This window comes from Leptopilina boulardi, unplaced genomic scaffold, assembly GCF_019393585.1.
Source record: "Leptopilina boulardi isolate dan_hultmark-lab unplaced genomic scaffold, ZJU_Lbou_2.1 LbouV2_123, whole genome shotgun sequence".
Classification (NCBI taxonomy): domain Eukaryota; kingdom Metazoa; phylum Arthropoda; class Insecta; order Hymenoptera; family Figitidae; genus Leptopilina; species Leptopilina boulardi.
This window is the reverse complement of record NW_026137667.1, coordinates 2,299,087-2,322,683: the sequence shown is the minus strand read 5'-3', so window position 1 is coordinate 2,322,683 and position 23,597 is coordinate 2,299,087. Positions and strand designations below refer to the sequence as shown.

Sequence of the window (23,597 nt, the reverse complement as noted above, 5' to 3'; positions counted from 1 at the left end):
ATATTCAAAAGTGATGTGATTTGCATTTTAAAAGTATTAATATCGAATAAATTTAATTGATTCCACTTTATTTTTATGTCCAACTCTTATGTATATATAAGAAAATTCGTCGATAGTAGAATAATTTGACTCAAGATTAATAATTTAGTCAATTTTCAATAAGAACATGTTTTTACAATTTCAAGATTAAAAATTCTTAAACCTTTGCATATTTTACATTAAAAATTAGGTCCATTTTCCATGTGAATAATTAAGTTATTTTCGATTTTAAAATATTTAGTATTATTATTATATTTTAAATTTTTTAATAAAATAATTTTTAGATGAAAATTTTATTTAGAAATATAATAGTAAAAAATATTTTATATAAACAAAATTGTATTTTGGAAATTTTTGAGCATTTTTTTTTCTTTTTTTAAATGAAGAAATTGAAAATTATTCGAGCCACATAGGAAGAAAGTCATATAAATGATGGATATCGGGTAATTTGTTGTGTGAGCAACTTTGAAGACATGAGGCGATAAAATGTTGGAACGAAGCAACCATAAGATAAGTGACTGTAAGACGGAGAAGAATACTAATGAGAGAGAGAGCAAAACTAAAGCTTTGGACGTTCGCGTGCCAAAAGTAAAATAAAATTTAAAAAAAAAAACTATATTTTCTCCAATCAGAAGCAAATTTTCTCGAACTATATAATGAAATTGTGTGGCGTAAAGTTGCAAAAATAGCTTCAGGCTAGCAAAACGATATTAAAATCGATGTGGGCAACAGATGTGCAAGGATAGCTTTATGGTGGCGAAACCAATAACGAAAATCATTAAATTAACCGTATAAAAGCCCCCGGCTGTACGCGAGAGAGAAAGAGAGAAAAGTATTAACGGACCAACTAATTTTATTATTTAAGCGTTTGCATAAAAATCATTGTGACATTTCGACTGGCAACTTTGTTTCACTCTCACACCCCCTTTTTTCTGTCTTTCTCTTTTCAAAAAAGTTATATGTTCTTAGTCTCAGTTTCAGTAGACCGCGGATTAAAAGTTTTTTTCGAGTTTTAAGTTTTAAAAGCGTCCTTGATGTCCCTTGAGACAGAAAACTCTCTCTCTCTCTCTCTTTCTTTCTCTCGTTCTCCCACAACTGGATTACATTGAAATGCGAGATGCTGGTTACAAGAAAGCAGAGCACAGCTTTCAAGGGATTGAAACAAGTTGCGCATTCGAAATAATTACGAAAACAACCACATTGCTGTGTTGTATTGTGTTGTCCGCATGGTCATGACAACGGAGATTCGGGAAAAAAAATTTTTAGTAAAAAAAAAAGGTCACAAAGGAAAAATAAAAGAAAAAAACGAAGATGAAGGAACAAAGGAAGAATTCGGAATGTGTTTAATTGCACTCTTTCTCTTTCCCTTCAGGAGAATTCAAATGTAAATGCTTGAAAAGTGGAAAATTTTTTTTACTTAATATATTTTTGTTCGTGATACAATTTGATTTACATAATTTCCCATAGGAAGAATAAAATATAAAAAAAAAAATTTATAAATAATTTTATGCTTGTGGGTAATTTATAATTTATTAATCTTCTTTCAAAAGTTTGTGAATTTATAAATTTCTGTATAACTGAAATAGAATTGATAATTATAAATTTTATGAATGTCAATGTAATTAGGGGAAAATTTAATTTAATTCAAACAAATATCAATAATTTTAATTCGTAAATAGTAAGTGAAAAAAGGCAAATAATTAATAAACTAGTTAATAAAAAAAATGAACAATAAAATAGTAAATAAAAAACTGAGCAAATAATCTAATTAACAAATAGAAAAACAAAAAAATGGAATGAATTTAAAAAAATGTAAAAATTAAAAATAATTTTTTTTCTTTGCCAAACGAAAAAAAAGGAATCATTTTCAGTATACGTAGAGTGAAAATAGAGAATGATATAAGGGAATACCATCACCACTACCACAAACTGAAGAATCCTTAGGTGAACGTTGGGAGAATGATGAGGTGTCGCATAGCACACGCTGTCGGACACAGAAAAGGGCTTCGATTCGATATCCTATCTGAATGCGTAATCCAGAATAGTGTATGATACACCCACCCCCTTCCCCTTTTGTAAAGTGTACAGTTCAACATCCGGTGAATGACGGCGAGACGTAAAGAAAGCATTCTGTCTTTTCTGTCTTGACTTGTCGACGGCAGATTCCTCCAAGAAATACCAATCTCGATTTCCCCCTTTTTCAATACAAATACTCTCTCCCCATTCCACCCCCCTCAAACTTCTCGTCCTTCTTCTCTATATTCAATGACACGATTCTTTTTTCCTTTTCCTTTTTTTTTTTATACCGGCGCGTCGGTAACGTGGAATCTCCGAAATTCAAATATCCTTGCCAGAAGACAGAGAGAGAGAGAGAGAAAAAAGGATCGCGGAGAAGATAAAATAAATTCTATAGTGTTGTTATAGAAAATTTAAAACTCAACTTAATATTAATGTAAAATTAATATAATTTAATGAAATTTTTCTAAAATAATTATTATTCTACCAAAAATTGCAAATTCTAACATGATTGTGAGTATATCCAGTGGATCAATAAATAATAATTTTAATAAATCGCTAATTATAAAAATTATCAAGGTTAAAAATAAATTATTTCATTAATAAATTATAATTGATTTTAATAAAATTTGAACCAATTTATGCATAAATTTAATAATTTATTTTTACATGATAATATTTATAATTAATGATTTTTTAAAATTATTATTATATCATGCTACAAAATTTGTATTTAAATTATCAAAAATTTAAAGGGTTTTAAAAAGAATTTAAAAGTGTTTTGATAAACAATTTTAATAATTATTTATAAATTTATATATATTTATATTCTGTTAATTTTTAAATGATAAATTTATACAGAATATTATTTTTTTTTGTAAAAAAAATTAAATTTAGATATTTAATAAATGAATATTTTATCTTCTATATAAACGCAACGGGGAATTTACATGCTCATGATTGTTTTGAATTCTAGTTTGTTTAAAAAAAAAAAATACAGAAAAAAGTATAATTACATTCTCATGAAATATTTTCACCGTAGGTATTTTATTAACATATTCAAATTTGATATTAAAAATTAGGGATTAATAATTAATTAAATTCACTATTAGATTAAATAATTTAAAATTATTTCATATATTATTAATAATTTATAATTAATAATTTAATAATGTTTTTGAGTGAAAAAAACATAGAAAGAAAGAATGAGATTCGCAGGAATTGGACCTAATTGATTTTCCGAATGCAATACATATTTTAAATGAATTTTCTTATGAAAGACAATGATGCCGGGGGAATAGTTGGAAATAGTTAATTTTAAGCTTCAGCCCACGTAAGATTCTTTATCAACTTCCAAATTACGTGATCCCATCAGAAGCATGGAAATTTAATTACCGTCCTGGGACGAGGTTGCATTGGATAGCGATAACGAATAATCAATGTCGAATAGAGAGAGAGAGAGAGAAGATTTCTATATGAAAACTTTGGAGAGAAAATGTTGAGAAATGAAATGAGAAGACTCGATGGCATCAGATGAAACATTCATTGGCAGCTTAATATTAATTTAAAATATTCATTATTAATTCAGAGTCATATTTTCTATATATTATTATGCATTAGAATATTAATATAATAGATATTGAATTTCTGAATAAATTGTGTGAGCTGTATTATATATTATCTATCAGAAATTTTTGTGAGCCAAAATATTAAATTTTTTTTTTTAAATCATTGAATTTAAGGGTACACTTAGTCCCGTAACTAAAAAATTATTTGTCACAGTACTAAAAAATAAAATTTTTTTGGAAAATTATTAATTAAAATTTCATGTAATTAAAGAAAATAATTTAAATGTTTCTCAATATCGAGTTTATATAGTTGATAATTGGCATATTTGTATATTATTACATATATACAGAAATAGAGAGCCGAGTACGTGACCATTCAACTATCATTGAGCGTCAAGAGTAAAGGGCAATATTATCAAGAGGGTCTCTCTCTCTCTCTGGTCTAGGAAATTTCAACATACCTTTATACACGTTATTCTACTTCGTATTTAAAAAAAATTTATTTCATTCAAAAAATCAGTTACTTGACTATTATCATAAATATTTATTTCAACTAAATATTTTTTATTTGAATTAAATAAACTATATTTGAACCAATAATTTCTGTATTTGAAACAGATACCATAATTATTATATAATAAATAATATTAAATAAATAATAATAAATAATAAATATTTATTTGATAATAGTAACCGATTATTTAAATCAAATAAATTATTTCCCAATGTTTTTTTTATTTATTAATTAATTTATTTACTTATTATATATCATCGTTTTCTTTAAACAGAATTTAATAATCCAAAGGATTTAATAAAATTTCTTTCATAAACAAAAAATATTCAAAAATTCGATTTTTTTTTTTTATTGAAACACAAGGTAATTTGTATTTCATTTGTTTGGGAACAAAGTTTTTTCAAAAGGTCCATATGCGCTTTTGATATTCCACGTGGTGCGAGTTTTCGAAACTTTGGCATCGTTACAGGAATAGATAACAGATTATTGAAAAAAAAAAAAAACATTGTATAGTGCTTTGAATTTGTCATGGATTTTTGTTTATAAAATTTACTTTAATATCTGCCTTCAGTATGATATTTTTGAAAATAGAATCATATTTTCAAAAACTGTTATCAGTATTAACATGGAAAAAAGGTATTTACCTGGAAAAGTACGCTTCACTATAGTAGCAAAAGTTTTACTTGTTTCAGTTAAATCTTTTCGCTGTTTCAGATAAATATTTTTTTCCTACTGATAAAAAAAATTTATTTCCTTTTTTTTGGTTAAATACAATAAATTTTGTGAAAATATTCATAAAATCGTTGGTCTCATATATGTCCGGGGCAAAGAGGGCGTTCAGGTTCACAAGGGCCCTTGACAATTTAACCTGCAGAGACAGAGTGAGAAGTGGTGGAAATGGTACCGTTATGGCACAAGTCCTGAGTGAGAGAGAGAGAGACAGTGAAGTAGTTTGCGGGACAGTAATTTGCATGGCTCAAGTGGATATGGTATATATGGTTGCTTGTGAGAGATTTTACTGAATGGCAACGAATAAAAAGTGAAAAGATAAAAGAACTCAAGTGAGAAAGAGACGCGAATATTATATGTATATACATATGTATAGTCACAAGACTGTATCAGAAGGGAAAGAGAGAGAAAAAACGTCTAGAACAGTGGAAAAGAGGGTGGCAACTGAAACTGGAAACTAAAAAAGGGGGTAAAAGAGAAAAAAGAGACACCACACTCTATGGTAAAGTCAAAAAGAAAGAGAGAGCAAGAGAGAGAGAGAGAGACATGAAGAGCGAGAAATGGCATAGAGAACGAAGACAAGGACTTCGAGTCGCATTCCAAGCAGACTCGGTGAACCGGGTTCATTATTTTCTCGTTATAAGTTTCTACAACTCCAGCTTGTTGTCGTAACGCTGTTAACGCGGACGCACCGTGAATTGTTAAACGACTATGGGGTTTCTACCGTCACCACTAAGACTGTGCCATTTTTTATGCGAAATTTTTTTTTTTTTTTTCCCGATACTTTTATTATTTTCTTCTCTATAATTTTATTTTTCAATATTCCTACTTCGTTAAAAAAGAATTTTTTTCTTCAAAAGTGATAGTTTGGTCAAAGAATTGAAAAATAAAAATCAATTGTTGCTAACTTAAAAAAAAAATGCAAGATAAAAAATAGTTTTCTCATTTTTTAGTACTATGATTCTTTAGAATACGAATGAAATTAAAAAAAAATTATTTAATCCAATTCACCAGATTTATGTATGCAAAAAAAAAAAAATAATTTCTTGCGCGATATAACTGAATTTTCCAACAAAAGACAATGAAGAAAGTGCGTGAGCAATAATAGATGACCGTGACGAAAGGTCCCTTAATGAAAACCCAGCGGAAGTTGTGGCGCTAATGGACAAAGACTAATAGCCTGAAAATGTGGCGAACAAGGGAGAATTGCGCGAGCGCACACCACTTTCTTCTCATTCGCGAAATGACAGAATAATAAAATACCCTTTTGAGATGAAAAAAGGAAAAATGTTTATATATTTCATTTCAAATATAAATTTTTCAATTCCCCCCCCCCACCCCAAAAAAAATGAATTGTATAAAAATATATTGTTAACAAGAACAAGAAAGTGACCTTTTTTTTCCTATGAAGAAAAGAATGAGAACACTTTCCAGGCAAAGATCATTTTGGCTTGCACCACAGGAAGAATTGAGCAAAGTAAAACTTTCGATGTCGAGCAATTTAAGTTTTGTAACGAGCGTAGTGTGTGAGAAAACGCAAGAGAGGGTTTCTCTTCTCCCTCCGAGAATCGCTTTAGTTTATACTGAGAACAATGAAAGCGGGGAGGGGGGGGGATGAAGTGAAAAGCTGTAAGTTAAGACGAAGGGAAGATACGGATTGACCGTACGCTACAAGGGAGAACTTCGCTCATGAATTAATTTTGCGATGGGATCGCTTATACTGCATTAACTTTTAATTTGCTAAACGCCTCGGCCGCGCGCTGCTCCGTCAGAGGAGTATTTATGTTAACTTTCTACCATTTTTACGGTTACTTTTTTTCCTCCCTGTATTATTAAGCGATGTACTTAAGACTATATAAAAGTATTCGTGAGCTTTATCTAGGTGTTAGTCAATGTTTGTATTTATATACACACATATATATTAAAGTGTGTTTGTGAGAATATAATGGATCGCCGCAGGTTCACGGTTTGTCCCTGACGGCAGGCTTATTGCCCATTTCATTCAGAGAGCTCTTTCCTCTCTCTCTCCCATGCCAGTCGTTTCTCCGTTTATATACTGGTATTTCCAGTTTCCTGTCGAACACGGAAACGCCAAACAAATATCTCCCTCTACTTCTTTTTTTTTTCTTCTTTTTCTTCTTCTTCTTCTTGGATTTCTTTCGTTTTCAACATGATCCACATTGATTCGAGCATCAATTTCTTCTGACTGATTTTACACAAGAGGCACATTATTGTCAAACAGATTTTTATTATAAAATTAACTATTTAAATATACACAGTTTATATATTTTTTCTTTTTTGTTAATATTTTTTTTTATTTTAACTCGCGAAAATAGATCACGGATTCCGCAAAATTAGATAACAGATTACGCGAAATTAGTTCAAAACATTCCCGAAAGTAGGTCACGTATTTCGAGGATTACGCGTAATTAGTTCACGAAATTCCCGAAAGGTGGTGACGTATTTCGCGGAATACGCGTAATTAGACCACAGATTCCGCGAAATTGGATCACGAAATTCCCGAAACTAGGTCGTGAATTCCGTGAAACTAAATCGCGGATTACGTGAAATCAGAACACAGATTTCCCGAATGTCGCGGATTCTATAAAATTAAATTCTGTGAAACTTGATCATGGATTCCGCGAAATTAGATAATGAAATTCGCGAAATTAGGTCGCGTATTCTGCAAAATTAAATCACGAAATTCGCAAAAATAGGTCACGGATCACGCGAAACTATATCACTTATTTCGCGAATATAGGTCGGAGATTACGCGTAATTAGATCACGAAATTTGTCAATCTAGTTTGTAGATATATCACGAAATTCATGAATCCAGATCGCGGATTACGCGTAATTAGATTATGATATTCCCGAATTACGCGGAATTAGATCGCGGATCTTGCGAAATATTTACTTTCAGTGAAGGAAATACTAAAATAAAAATAACTAAAAACAATAATTTATAAAAACTAATTACATCCATTTTTTTCTCTTTCAGACTGACTAAAATCTGTACTACTAGAAGTGGAACCAAAAAAAGGTAATTACTCCCTTCACATATTTATTTTTATTATTTTTTTTTGGAAAAGCTGTTTTATAATCTTCTTTATATAAAGGATAATTAGGGGACGAAATAAATCTAGGAAAATTATGGAAACGGGAAAGTTTTATAAATTATCTTTGCAAAAAAAAAAAAAGGAAAAAAAATAGTGAGAGGCAAGTAAATCGTAACTGAGACCGCTTCATCTTTTGGTTATCTAGATGCAGCAATACACTTTTCCCTGGTACAAATTGTTCTTTCTATACACAACCTCAGTAGTACTACTACCACTACACACAAACCCCTATACAATTCTCGGACTCACCACCGAGGTCGCTTAGCACGCAATATAACCAGCCGCAATAGCATAACCATGATATATTTGCACAATTTGGAGTAATTCCGTTAAAACAGAATAATGTGGCCCGTTGCGCGTGGAGCTAGTTTTACAGAACGCCATGCCAGCAACACAAAACTATTCTCGTGTTATTCCCTCCGACACACCGAAAGCAAACATCTGCAATTGTCGTACTTAACGTCCAGATTTATACAAAAATGAAAAAAAAGCATTTACATAATCCCAATCATTTTTAGTTACTATATTCCATTACTAAAAAAGCTCTGATTTTACAGAAAGAATTTTTGTTAAATAAATAATTCGGAGAATAAAAATTTGATAAAATGTAAATTCTGTCGAATAGAAATGATTAATTCTAGCAATTATAAAACTTATTAATGCGTCTCGAAATTCCTTTCAGAGTAAAATGTACATAACTATACGATAAAGGAACAAAAAAAATGCTGTTAACAGTGGGATAAAAAAACTAACATTGTTTCTTAGTGATTGTGAGACCTTCTGCCGAGGTGTCGAGAAACTGATTAGCGGCTGTGTTTATACTCATTATACTTGGACGACAAGATATTATTCATGAGTCTGGCGCCTTCGTTTGCAAAAGCATTAATCCGTAATTTCACATTTACCAACACATATACATGAGTCTGCCTTTCTTTTGAAGAACAATATTCTAAGACACTTTTAGAACTTTTTTTTCCTTATTAATTCTCGTTAATTATTTCATTTCATAATTTACATTTCTATCTACCGATATTAATTTTTTACAAAATTAAAATATAAGAAAGTAACTAGAAATAATTATTTTGACTAAAACTATAAAATAAAAAATCTGTCAAACAAAAATTCAGTAGCTAAAACTTTGATTAAGTAAAAATTGAATAAAAAAACCTTATGTCAAGTTTAAAAAATGAAAATTTTTGTATTTTATTCGCATTTTATAAAATCTTTTAGTAACAATAGGTAATAATAGTAATTTTTTTCTATTTGTAACTTATGAAAATAATAACCTTATTATAGGCATGTAATTGTAAAGAAAAACTTTTTATCAAAGACTCTGTCACTAGTTTTAACAGACTTTTGTGAAATATGGTTGAAATTTGAAGAGCGCATAAATAATAGTTCGTGCACGAAACAAGTAATAACGTGACATTCCCCTATTTATATTAGGTGCAAAGGGCAAGAGAAATCGAAAGCTACCTCGTTTACCTTGGAAAGTTATGAATGAAAATGATTTGAAACTCTATTAGGCGCGTAAACATATATATATATATATATTGTATACACATAGAGTATCGAACCAGCCGGCGGCAAAATCTCCTTTTTAAATATACAAAAAAATGAGACAAGACAATTTTTTCGTTGCTAACAACGAAAATTTTTCTTTTTTAAAAAAATAAAACAAAAAGTACAAATTGTCTGGAAAAAAATGAAAAAATCCAAAATTTTATTTTAACCTAACTCAGCCATACATTTTTTGTTCAGAACTTTCTTCTAAATACTTATGTGCTATTCCCGAACGATTATCTCGAATATTTAATTTTATGAAAATTTTTCCGGATTTGTTTTTTAGTATAGCTCAGCATCCGCTGGACCAATCGAAAAGTGCGCCATACATTTTTTGTTCGAGACTCCCGGGTTAAGACTTTGGCGGTATTCCCGATTAATTATCTCGCAAATTTAATTTTTCAAAATTTTTTAAAAAATTTATCTGAGTGTAGCTCAGCATCCACTGGACCAATCAAAAAGTGCGCCTTACATTTTTTGTTCGAGACTCCCGGGTTAAGACTTTGGCGGTATTCCCGATTAATTATCTCGCAAATTTAATTTTTCAAAATTTTTTAAAAAATTTATCTGAGCGTAGCTCAGCATCCGCTGGACCAATCAAAAAGTGCGCCATACATTTTTTGTTCAGAACTTTCTTCTAAATACTTATGTGCTATTCCCGAACAATTATCTCGAATATTTAATTTTATGAAAATTTTTCCGGATTTGTTTTTAAGTATAGCTCAGCATCCGCTGGACCAATCAAAAAGTGCGCCATACATTTTTTGTTCGAGACTCCCGGGTTAAGACTTTGGCGGTATTCCCGATTAATTATCTCGCAAATTTAATTTTATGAAAATTTTTCCGGATTTGTTTTTTAGTATAGCTCAGCATCCGCTGGACCAATCGAAAAGTGCGCCATACATTTTTTGTTCGAGACTCCCGGGTTAAGACTTTGGCGGTATTCCCGATTAATTATCTCGCAAATTTAATTTTTCAAAATTTTTTAAAAAATTTATCTGAGTGTAGCTCAGCATCCGCTGGACCAATCAAAAAGTGCGCCATACATTTTTTGTTCAGAACTTTCTTCTAAATACTTATGTGCTATTCCCGAACAATTATCTGGAATATTTAATTTTATGAAAGTTTTTCCGGATTTTTTTTTTAGTATAGCTCAGCATCCGCTGGACCAATCGAAAAGTGCGCCATACATTTTTTGTTCAGAACTTTCTTCCTAATTCTTTGGCGGTATTCCCGACGGATTATCGCGAATATTTAATTTTATGATAATTTTTCCAAAATATTTTTGAGTGTAGGTCAGAATCCGCTGGACCAATTGAAATGCGCGTTATACATTTTTTGTTCCAAACTTTTTCCTTATTTTAGTGGTGATATTCCGGAAGGATTATCTCTCTTTACTTGTTAAGTAGAAGAATGGAAAATTTTGTTAAATATTATCTCATTTTGTCGTAATGAAAATGCGAATTTATGAATGAAAATTTGTTTAGAAATATAATATTTAAGCGTCAGCAAAACAATATAGCACATTTTGGTATTATATGGGCGAGCTGTAAATAAAGCTCAAGCTTCATTAAGGAAGTTTCGTTGGAGGATCTCGCGAAGGTCGCACATAACAAGAAGCGAGAAGAAGCTTTTGCTGCAGGTAAATTCAAGGCGCGATGTGGTCGGCTTCTCACTCTTGTGATATCCAACATCTTCTCTAGCCAGACATTACTGAATAGAAGACTTCCTCAAGCCTCTCTCTCTCTCTCCCTCTCTTGCTCCCTTTAACGTAAACACACTTGGTTGGTGTCTATCTATATTGTGCTGTGGCACACTGTAATAATACGTAATATCTTTACTGTTTTAGGCAGCCGGCTCGCATTATTCGGATGCCAGGCATGCCTAGGAAGTTTAATTTCGAATCGTATTATATCCCCGGGCTTGCTTGCTACTACACTTAGAGAGAAATCGTGAAACCAAGAAACAAGAAGTTTGTGTGTGTATGAGAGAGAGAAGCGAACATTATATTCCTTATTGCGAGTAGCTGGAAGTAAAAAATAATGATTTTCTAAAAATTTCATTAATCTTTTGTGTCTATATATTACGGAAAATTATCATTTTTTGGTGATTTTCCTCACAGGGATTTGAAAATGATTATTTTACTCCCTAGAGTCGAAAACTGTTATTTTAGCCCCTAGGATTAAAAAAGGCAGTTTATTCTCTCGGATGAGAAATATATTTCTCTTTTTTGAACTTTTTTTTTAGTCACTAATTTTTAGTTAATTGTTTTCTAAAAATTTAGTGAAGATTATAATTTTTTCTTCTTTTTGAAATTATAATTCTTTTTTTTTTTTGAAATATATGAAACAGTTTTGTGAATTTAGGTTTTTTTATGGATGTCGTATATCTGTCATATTTTTTATGAATACATACATTGTCTAAAAGTATGCGGTTTCGATTTATAACTGGAATCGTGTGGCATACACGTGAATGTATATAAAGTTTTTCGGATGACGAGAATTTCAGCATTTAAGCATTTTATACTCCCGCGCGTGAAATTGGCTAGGGGGTTTCTCTCGTCGTGATCAGTTTAAACGAGCAAAAGCGTTAATGCACGTTGAACCAAACATATTTGTTGATACGCGAGAGATAGAGAGAGAGAGAGAGATCTGTAAATAATTTCAACGAATTCAAACTCGAGCTATTCACAATTTATGATAACCTATTGTATAATATGAAAGATATATCCCAAAAATTTTACGCATCGTTTTTTTTTGTCCCCACCACACAAAATGACGATTGCAAGTTATTGAATAATTAATTGCTCGATTCACACAATTCAATCCCTTTTAATTTTACAAAAGAACAACCAAAATCCCGACAAAATAGATTTCTATTCACTGGATTCTCTCTCCCTTGTATATTGGCATTATCATATATGTGTGGAAATTGCTTAAATTCCCTTCAAATTTTTACGATGTCAGTTTTATCTCTCTATATATATATATATATATAAAACTTTGGAGAATTTTTCAAATTATATCTCACATATTTAAAATAAAAAAAAAATTTAAAAGAAAACTCGAAATAAAATTTAAAAAAAAAATATATAATGTGAATTTAGAGAATTTTTAAGTTGTTTTTCATTGGATACATTTTCTTCTAAAATCAACAAATGAAAATAGTGTTGAAAGAATTTTCTTTCCGCGAGTTGACAATAAAAACATGCCCCAAGTAAACAGACAAGAGAGTTTCATGGCCTCTAGAGAGTTAAAAAATATTATTCTCTTTATAAAATTTGAATAAAAAGATAAATATATGCTTGGGAGGAAAAAAAAAAATTATTTTTCTTTTTCAATTTCCTCCATCAAATAATGTAAGAAAAAAAAATTTCTATTTAAAAATACAAAAACAATTTTAATACAAAAAAATAATAAAAATAGAATAATTTTTTTTATTAATTATGATAAAAAACAAAAATTATTTTATGCAAATTATCGGTTTGCTTGATTATTATAAGTTAAACTTTTTTTTACAAGAGGGGAAAGAAGAGGGGATTTATTATATATAGGAGACAAAATTTGTAGGTGCTAATAAAATTGCATTTTCACAAGATTGGTATCTAGGTGCGGTCTGCATTTATTTCTCGTGAATACTCCTATATGCAAAGGAGGTTTTTTGGAAAGGGAAAAAGGGGGGGGGAAGGTTTCTATCTCTTTTAAGCAGTAGTGCTAGATAAGCAAAACAAAACATGAGAATCCCAAACGAACTCATATATACATTCACATACACACACACATGGGCGGCATTAGCAAGTCCTATTCGTTTATGTCGACTTGAATTTAAATTTACTTCCTAGCTAGTCATCTTTCGGTAAAACGTATATCCACTTCGCGTGTATTATTCGCATGCAAAATTTCATATGTCATCCACAGAATGTATGACCCACATACTCCAATTCTCATGTTAAATAATATTTTAATCAGGATACAAAATTTTCAATTTTCCATTTATACTTCTTTTTTTTATAAACTTGGGCGAAAAATGATGATAATTTTGAAATATTTTCTCTTCATTATTTATGAGAGAGAGAGAGAGAGAAAAAGAAAGATGAAATACTTGTACTCCCCCTCCCCATTTCTGACAAATTGTAAAATTCGAATTTAAAATTTTTATTAAATATTTTGTACTGCATGGAAAAAATTTTTTATCTGGAACAACGATATGTTTTTCTAGAATAGGGAAAACATTCGCTGGTTTAGTGAAATATATCGCTGTTCCAGTGAAACTTATCGTTGGTCCAGGTGGAGATTTTTTTCCTTGTATAAGAGAGTTAATTAATATTTTTGATTTTTAATATTCATATTATTTTTTAAGTAGTGTAAATGCTAGATCAGAGGGTGAATTTAAATATGTTTGGTTATTATTTTTCAGTAGTAAAAGTCAATGTTAGGTCAGACTAATAAAAAAATTAATATCTCTGTCTTAAATTTTTATCACTTTTTTAGTAGTAAGGGTAAATGTTTGATCAGACTTATTAAATAGTAAAAATAGTTTCTATCTACTTTATATAAGTAGTAAATGTCAATCTTTGGTCAGACCATGATTATGTTAAATATTTTTATTCTTATAATCGTTTTTTCAGTAGTAAACGTCAATGTTAGGTCAGACTAAGTAAAATATGTAATATTTTTGCCCTATGGATTATTATGTAATTTTTCTGTAGTATAAATCAGTGTATAGTCAGACTAGTAAAATATTTATTTTTCTCATTAATATACGAGTACATTTTATTTTCAGTAGTAGAGATAAATGCTAGATCAGACTGAATTTCAAATTTTCATTTTTCAGTAGCAAAGATCAATATATGATCAGACTGTTAAAGTTAATTTTTCTATATAATATTTATTCAGTAGTAAAAGTCAATCAGACGCTATTAGAACATAAAATATTTTTTATTTGCTTATAAATTTTCAGTAGTGAAGGTCAATGTTTAAACAAACTGGAAATATTTATTTAAATATTTTTTTGCCCTAGGAGTATATAAATAATTTTTCCAGTAGTGTAGGTCAGAGTTTAGTCAGACAACGAAACCTATCGAACCAAATCTTTTTTTTTTATATCGTTGAAACTATTATAAAACTTGAATCATTATAAATAACAAATTGACATATAAAACAAGTTTTTAAATTGTTATTTTCTGCACAATTAAATGCAAAAAAAAAAAAAAAGTTGGAATATTTATTACAATACCATTCGATCGTTCGAATACTAAGTGCACATCGTGCTTGGAAATTGCCCGTTGAATGTCTTGAGTTGGATTCATGGTCGTCGGATACATATATACATATACATACAGGGGAGAGTATAAATGGCCATGGCCAAAGTAGAAGTAGCGCAAAAGTCGAAAGAGTAAGGAAAAGGGCTCAAAGCACCGGAACTCGTGGTAAGTGTAGTTTCCGGTGCTATTACCGGAGTAACCCGCTCCGTTACCCTTGTCTGCGTTCATTGCTTTTACTTCTTCTCTCTCTTTCTCTCTCTCTCTCGCTCCTCTCTCGATGAAAATCAAGATTGGGCGCTCAAACCCTATGTGCGCCCATTATACCTCTCGAATCCTCTCGTTTCTAATCACCAAGTCAACTATATGGCGCGATTTAAAAGCAAAAGCTGATCTTTAAAAAAAAAAAAAAATTTAAGGAAACGTGTCGTTTATGCGCATCACTAGATTCGAAAAAGCTATTTTTTCTTCTATTTTGTAATTTTTTTTCTTGTTTTTTTTTAAAACGCTTGAAAAAGTATTTATTTTTTTTACAAGAATTTTCATTTTTCGAATTAACATTTGTCAGAATTTCTTTTTTAAAGAATTTTTAGGCATCGAATTTTCATTTTGTCCGAATTTGAAAATGGCCAAACAGAAAAATCGACAGAAAAATTTAGGCGCGAATTTTAAAATCCATCAAACAAAATTTGTCAAAAAAAAAATCGTGATTGGTGGATTTTAAAAATCGCGCCTAAATCTTTCTGTCGATTGTTTGTTTCGGTCATTTGTAATTTCGGACAAATAAAAATTCGGCGCTTTTTAAAATTCTACCAAATAAAAATTCGGTGCCTAAAAATTCTTTTAAGTAAAAATTTGTTTAAAAAGTAATTCTGTCAAATGTTAATCCGAAAAAAAATTATATTTAATAAAAAATTTTTAAATGAAAATTTTAACTAATGATTTTTATGGGATAATTATACACCCCTAATTAATATTTACTTTCTAAATTTGAATTAGTAAAAATGTTTACTAATTTGAATTAGTGACTCACTTTTTGTTTCTGAATTAGTAAAATTTTACTAATTATTAGTAACTTTTACTAACAATTAGTAAAATTTAACTAATTCTAAAGCAAAATGTGAGTCACTATTTTAAATTAGTAAAGATCTTTACTAATTCAGATTTAGAGAGTAAATTAATAAAGTATAATTTAAAAACAAGAATTATAAATAAAAAAAATAAATAAAAAAAATAAAATTTTTTTTAAATTAGTAAAATTCAGATGAGCTGGATATACATTTGACTGGAAAATAGTTAATGTATCAGATTGCAAATGAAGGACATTACTTTGATAGGATGTGTCGAGTAGCAACGAGTTGAGCTTTTCACGTTGATTAGACAGATGAAGAGAGCAGCCGAAGCTGTGCATTCTCTCTTTCTCTCTATGAAGAGAAATATATATATATATATATATGTATGTGTGTTATTTGGAGGCGCGCTTTTGAAGCTACTGTTTTGTTATACTGTTCTCTCACATCAAGCTCGAGCCCTCACTTTCTTTTCGCGGCACGTTCCTCATTTTTATTTCGACTTTCTAATAAAACTGTGGCTTGCTCTAATTTTGTTTGCTGCTATATTCGTTCCCATGGTGCTACTTCATTCAACCACAAATCACGTTTGCTTACTCTTGACAGATGTATATCTATTTCTACACAAAGATTTCTTTTGTTCATTTATATATACTATATATGTGCTGTGTATAGTCACTTCATTTTTTTGTTCGAACAAATTTTCCCAAAAAAAAAAAAAAAAAAATTTTTAGCCGTTGGATTGATTGCCTCAATTTTCTTTGCCAATATTCTATATATAACAAATTAAAAAATTATATTGTCGAATTGCGGACAGAATGGTGAGAATATTTTTACAAAAATTGAAATCTGATATATTTAAAAAGTGGGAAATTTTTTTAACAGTGAAATTGTTACAATTGAGACATAGAATTTTTTTTTAATAAGAGTAGTAAACAACATTTTTAGTCAGACAAAACATTTATGATTGTAATTTTTTAATAAAAGTATTAAAAAAAACACTATCGGTATGACAGAATATTAATTATTTTTGTATCAGTAGTAAAAACCAGCTTCGGTCAGACAGAACGTTAATAATTATCGCAGTTTTAGTAGTAATAGTATTTTGTAGTCGGACCTTGGAAATTATTCTAAATTTTCAGTAGTAAAAGTAAAATCAGTCAGACAAAAGGTAATTATGTCATCAGTAGTAAAAACCAGCTATGGTCAGACAGAAAGTTTATAATTTTCGTATTCTTAGTAGTAAAAATAAGTTGCAGTCAGACTTTTCAAATTATTGTAAATTACCAGTAGTAAAAGCAAATTAAGTCAGACAGTAGATAATTTATAACATCAGTAGTAAAAACCCACTTTGGTTAGACATAACAGTTAATATTTTTTATTTTTAGTAGCAAAAGTAAATTTTATTGACAGTGGTAAAATCACTTATAGTCAGACAGAATATTATTAATTCTAGTAGTAAAAATATGTTATAGGCAGACGGAACAAATTATTACAATTGTAGCATTATTAGTAGTTATATCCCATTTTAGTCAAACAAAATATTAAAAAAAAATTTAATTTAAAATTCAAACGAATTATTAAAGATTCTTATAATTTTTTACTTTGACTTGTAAAAAAATTGTATTTTCAAAAAAAAATATTTGCAAAAACAATTTTTCGAAGAAAATAATTTCTTTTAATACTAAAATTGATTTTCCTTTATAAACAAGACACTGATTAAGTGTATATTTGTCTAATAAGTTAATTATGAGATAGCCAAGTTTAGTGGGAAATGTTTTCAATACCACAGAGTCCACGACGTTGTACGTTAATGATTACAATTGCTATAGACAGAGAGCCACAGGACTGAATAATGTAGGGGTTTCGATTTAATTTACTGCTAGAATGGCGTTCGATTCTGTTTGCAGAAAAGTAATTACAGTATTGCGCTTTAGCACTGACAAATTTCTATCTCGAAATCTATATGAAAAAGTAAAATATACTCTCAATTCATATGAATTGTAAAATCAAACAATTTCATTTTTTTTTTTTTACATTTACGAAATATGTAAAATATAGAATTTGACATGATATTAAATTATAATATTTCGATATATATATATATAAAAATTTGTAGATTACTGCAGACAATTCCTTTTATATATTGCCATTGGAATCTAATTGAAACCACGAAATTCGTCCTTGGCTAATTGCTAAAGTGATCAATGAATAAATTATAATTTGGAGAACTTGAATCATTGTGCTCTGATACATACTAAAAAGTATTTTCTATTTTTAGTCAAATCATATATTGTTGATGTTTCAATTTAATTTGACTTTAATGTTTGCATTACAATTTACTTTGTAGAAAAATAAATTATTCATTTACACTTTTTTTTAAAAGTCTTCACTAATAATCAAAAATTAAATGTTTAGTTATTACTGTAAATAAAATTAAAAATTTAAATTTAATTAAAACAAAACTGTTAAATAAAATATTTTGTTTACTTTAGTATGAAAATACAAGATATTTTCCATCAGTAAACAATAAATAAGTAAACAGTTTTTTAATAATTATTTTTTTTTTAAATTATTTTATATATAAAAAATGTATAAAATATTTCTGTATAAAAGTTTTAACTCTTTCATTACTTTTTTTTTTTTTGTTTATGTCTATCCTGAAATATAGTTTTTCGCTTATAGTAATTCTTTTACTGACAAGAAAATAGGTATTAGGTATCACTTCTGCAAAGACACGAAAAGCAAAAAAATAAGGATGTTAAAGACGTAAAAAAAATAAGACTCTGAGCCACTGAAACGAGAACTGACTTAGAAAAAAGTTGTGTCTGCTACATGACGATAAGGCCTTGTTAGTTTTTTAACTCACCGAGTACTTTTTTACGATATGAGATAAAAAAAACCCTTCCTTCGTCTATTTCGTTCTGTACACATTATAAATAATTAAATATTTATATTATACATAAAATGTTTGATTTTTTTTTATAATTAATTAATTTTCATTTTTTAGACATCCTTGAAATTTATTTTCACAAATTAATAATTATTATTTGGAAATATTTCTTATTAAAATTTTTTAATTATGAATTAATTTCAATTATAAATTTATTAAAATATAAATTAATATTGCTTATAAAATTGAAATATAAATTAATTTTCCTTATATATATTAATTACAATGATAAATTAATTTTAATTATAAAAATAGATCATTAAAATCATATTTTTTTCAGTCAACTATTTTTTAATAAACAGAACTGGAGCTTAAAAAATTGGTTTCCAGATTTTAAGAATAAAATTTTTCTTTAACAAAAAAAGAAAATAATCTTTAATCATTTAGATTAAAATAAATTACAATTGAAAATCCAATGAAATATTTAACAATGAGAAATAATATAATATTTGAAAATGGATATACACATACCTTAATTAAATTTATCAACTAGATTATATATAATATTCGGTTTGAAAATAAATTTCAAGCACAAATTAAATTACATTCATACATTTATTTAACATCACTTTTAATAAATTTTCATTATATATGAACATATAAATATTATTTCCTTATCATGAACTGAATTTTTTTTTTCATTTTCGTATCATTGCAAGTTAAAAACCGTTATATTGACATGTTATTAAAAGTTTCACAATTCGGAAATTAAATTTCATTACTTTTACCTGAAATATATTTCCGGTTCTTCATTTTCTATTTTTACAGAAATATATATCAAAACAATTATTGAATTCGGTCAAGTGAATTTTCCACGTCATGTTTTTATAAATTGTTCGTATTTTGGGAGAATTGAAAATTTTTTTTTTTTGACATCTAAAAACATTTTCTAATACTATATAATAAAGAAGATAAATGAGGCAAAAAATTTAGAAAAAATAATTTAAAAATAAAAGTTTTTCTTAATAATTTTTTTTTTTATTATTATTACTACTGCGCGAAATTCAGGCGATATTCACATAGTGTGACCTCTATTTTCATCGTCGGCCAAAATCAAAGCTACAAAAACCCATGATATATTTCTCTGCCGCAAAGCCGATTCCACGAAATCATATAACCCGTCTATCTATTTGTGTTCGAATATATATATATATATGTATAAGTTTTCATATAGAAATCTAGTATATGTATATATTGTATAAATGCAAAAATCCATACACGTTGACTGCGTCACTGTCCTAATAATAAACGCTGGTATCTACAATTTTTATAAAAAAAAAAAAAAATTCGTATTTGTTTGCTACGAACTGAATATTAAAAAAATAAAAAAGCAAAAGAACAAAATCTGAAAAATAATGACCAAAACTTTCTTTTAACTAAATTGCAGGAATTATAAATCCTTGTTTAAAAAAACAGTCCAATAAATTTAATTTAAAATACAAAATTGTCTAACCAAAACTGTCTTCTACTACTGATATTAAAATTACAAGAATTTAAAACATGGGAGTCACTTTTTACTGAAACTTTAGTAAAAAAAAATTTCAAATTACCAAATCAAATAGTAATATTTTACTAAAAATTAGTAAAAATTCTTACTAATGTGAATTAGTAGCTCACTTTTTACTAATTTTTTAGAGAGAAGAAAATAAGGCATTTTAATTTTCGTTTTGTCTGACATGAAATGACTGCTACTACTGTATTTAAATTTAATTATAAAAGCAGTCTGACCGAAAATTACTTACACTACTTAAAACAAAACTTCCATTTTAAAAAATCATGTTATTATGAATTAGTTAAATTTTACTAATTGTTAGTAAAAGTTACTAATAATTAGTAAAATTTAACTAATTATAAAGCAAAAAGTCAGTCACTAATTTAAATTAGTAAACATTTTTACTAATTCAAATTTAGAAAGTATATTTTTATTATATATTCTCTTAAATAAATAAATAATTACAAGAATTTGCGATAGGTAGAAATAATAAAAATTGGTCTGACTTTTACTAACTTTTACTACTTAGATCAAAATTACTAGAATTCAAAAAAATTTTGTTTCTTACTGAAACTATTTTTTACGATTGATTACAATGATAATTGATTACAATGATTAATTAATAGTTACAATAATTCTAAAAAAATAAATATCTGACTGAAACTGTCTCTTACTACTCTGTCTGACTAAAAATATATTTTACCACTTACACTAAAAAACAAAGAAACAGAATGAAATTACAATAAACTTGAAAATTGAAATATATAACAACAAATGAAATTCAAAGTCAATTTGGAAAGTATATATATATGTTCACTATATACGGTTGTCAAAAGGTAATAGTAAATTCATTAGTTACATTTGTAAAACGATGTCACCAATCTTTACAGACTCGTGAATGTTAGTTAATAGCTTCATAAAACAATTTGCTGTGAAATGGTCACATTATCGCAGTAAAACGGTTAATATTGCAAGCAATAACTAATGTCACTGGTATTATGGGAGGAAATACTGCGACGCGGGACAATTTATAATACGGGTACCTCTTTGGAAAAGAGAAGACTAGAAATATATATATATATATATATAGTTAGTATTTATGTTTGTGCATTTAAATGCACTTTAATTCTCTTTGTTCATTATATTTATTATATACTTTCTCACAGTTTATTCTTACATTGTTTCTAAATTCGTATTAACGAAAAACATGTTTATTTTTAACAAGATTTCTATTTATTATTAATTTAACTTGCATATGCATATATATTACGTAGTATTATAATACTATTTATATTATATATTATAATATATAGAATTATATATTATGTACTACAATAAAAAAATATAATTTTTTTTTAATTAATAATTATTGATAATTATTTATATTTTTTTTTATTGTAAGACATAAATATAATATGTAATATAATATTCAGTATTATATAGTACTATATATATAATATATTATAGAAAAAAATAATTTATTAAAATAAATTATAATAAATTAAAATTAAATTAAATTAAAATAAATTATTTATGAATAAAAAATGTTTCACACATAAATTATATTTTATTATAAAAAAAATTGTTAATAATAAATAGTTATGGAATATTGTTTCAAAAACCAACTCTTAACGCCATCTGTTGGGACATATATTGCATTAGACTGTAATTTCTGTTTTATCGACAAAATTTAAAATAAATTTAATTTTAATTAAAAAAAATAAAATAATTAATAAATTAATGATAAATTATAAACAAATATAATTGTGCCTATGGCATTTTATTTGTTTATAATTTTTTTTTTTAATTTACTACTTTAGCGCCAATAAAATTTGAATTTCATCCCTCAAAAAAAGAAAAGAACGTTTTTAATTGGAATTTCCAAAAATGTGAATTTTTTTAACTATTGTTATTAATTTTTTATTAAGTATTTCATTTGTTTATTTTAAAGAAAAAAAATTTAATGAAAAAATGTGGTTTTCTCAAATTGGTAGCCATGAGTGTGTGAGTTTTGATGGCGTTACCATGGAAACGGAGTCATTGTTAACAACGTAAACAAACAGAAATTTCTATTCACAAGCAGGTTTTCGTTGTCATTCGGATTTTTATTTTTTAAAATTAATTTTTCGTGTAATTTTAGTGCAAGTGGTTTTTTTTTTATTTACATCTTTAGAACAAAATATAAAAAAAGGTAAAATTTTATTTTATTAAATTATTTTATTTTCATTTAATCTTTTATTCTATTGTTTTGATAATAAATTTTGTTTTAAATTCTATTGTTATAATTGAACCTTCACTTAAAAAATACAATAATAATAAATAATTTGAAAATTAATTGAAAAAAATTAATTAATAAAGTTAATAAAAATTTAATTTTATAATTTAAAAATATATTTTATGAATATTTACATTTTTATTTAGTATTAATTAATTTTATTCTTCTTTAATAAATAAATAAAAAATTTATTTATTTATTTTAGAATAAGAATGTTGCAAAAATATGGCAGAATTACACATAATTGGGCAAATAGCCTCAGCAAAAGAATTTGAACAACTACGACTTATGTGCAAATGGAGTTTTCACGCTGGTATTTTATTTTGTTAATATTTATAAATATATTTTAAATTTTCTTACATTTTTATATAAAATGAAAAAATAAAATTTTTTCCATGAAAATTAATTTTAAAAAAAATAAATTAGGAATGGGATGGAAAATTTTGAACGGTAATCACGAGGGTCAAACACAAGAATGTTGTGATTTTTATACAAACGAACCAATTTGGGATCATCCATTAGATTTACATTACGGAACAACATCTTTACAAGGATCACCAAAATTATTGTTACAATTATTTTGCCGTGATAATTACAATAGAATTATATTTCTCGCTTATGGGGTTTGTGTTGTTCCATTAACTCCTGGATTTCATGAACTTGAATGTCACACTTGGAAGCCAATTGGTAATTTTTTTTTTAACAAATAATAATTAACAGAAATTTTTTTTAAATTATCAGATATTAATAATTAAAAAAAAATTAAATTAAAAAACTTACAGGTAATTGGCAGGATAGACTAAAGGACAAATTTCTTGGTTTAACATTACAATTAAAAACTCCAAGTATCCTTGTTAATACACAGGATAGATTTGAATTATTAACAGAAAGTATGGGAGTAGTGAAAATAAATCTTCATATTTTGAGTAGAAATTTCGAAAAATTTGGTTGTGATCTTTGAATAAAATTTTTTTTATTAAAAAAAACCGATTTTTTGTAA

General features: G+C 27.4%; 1 protein-coding gene across 2 annotated transcripts; it reads left to right on the top strand.

Annotated features, from left to right (window-relative positions):
• Nucleotides 1–7,887: 7,887 nt before the first annotated feature.
• Nucleotides 7,888–23,558, top strand: LOC127290280 (B9 domain-containing protein 2). Of its 2 annotated transcripts, none has more exons than XM_051318774.1 (4): nucleotides 7,888–7,908; nucleotides 22,803–22,910; nucleotides 23,024–23,284; nucleotides 23,380–23,558. In XM_051318774.1, exons 2-4 carry the CDS (start codon nucleotides 22,823–22,825, stop codon nucleotides 23,556–23,558), a joined length of 528 nt encoding a protein of 175 aa, XP_051174731.1. In that variant the 5' UTR covers nucleotides 7,888–7,908; nucleotides 22,803–22,822. The 2 variants fall into 2 exon arrangements, with proteins under 2 accessions (XP_051174731.1, XP_051174722.1); XM_051318765.1 differs by lacking the exon at nucleotides 7,888–7,908 and adding an exon at nucleotides 22,346–22,513.
• The last annotated feature ends 39 nt before the right edge of the window (nucleotides 23,559–23,597 follow it).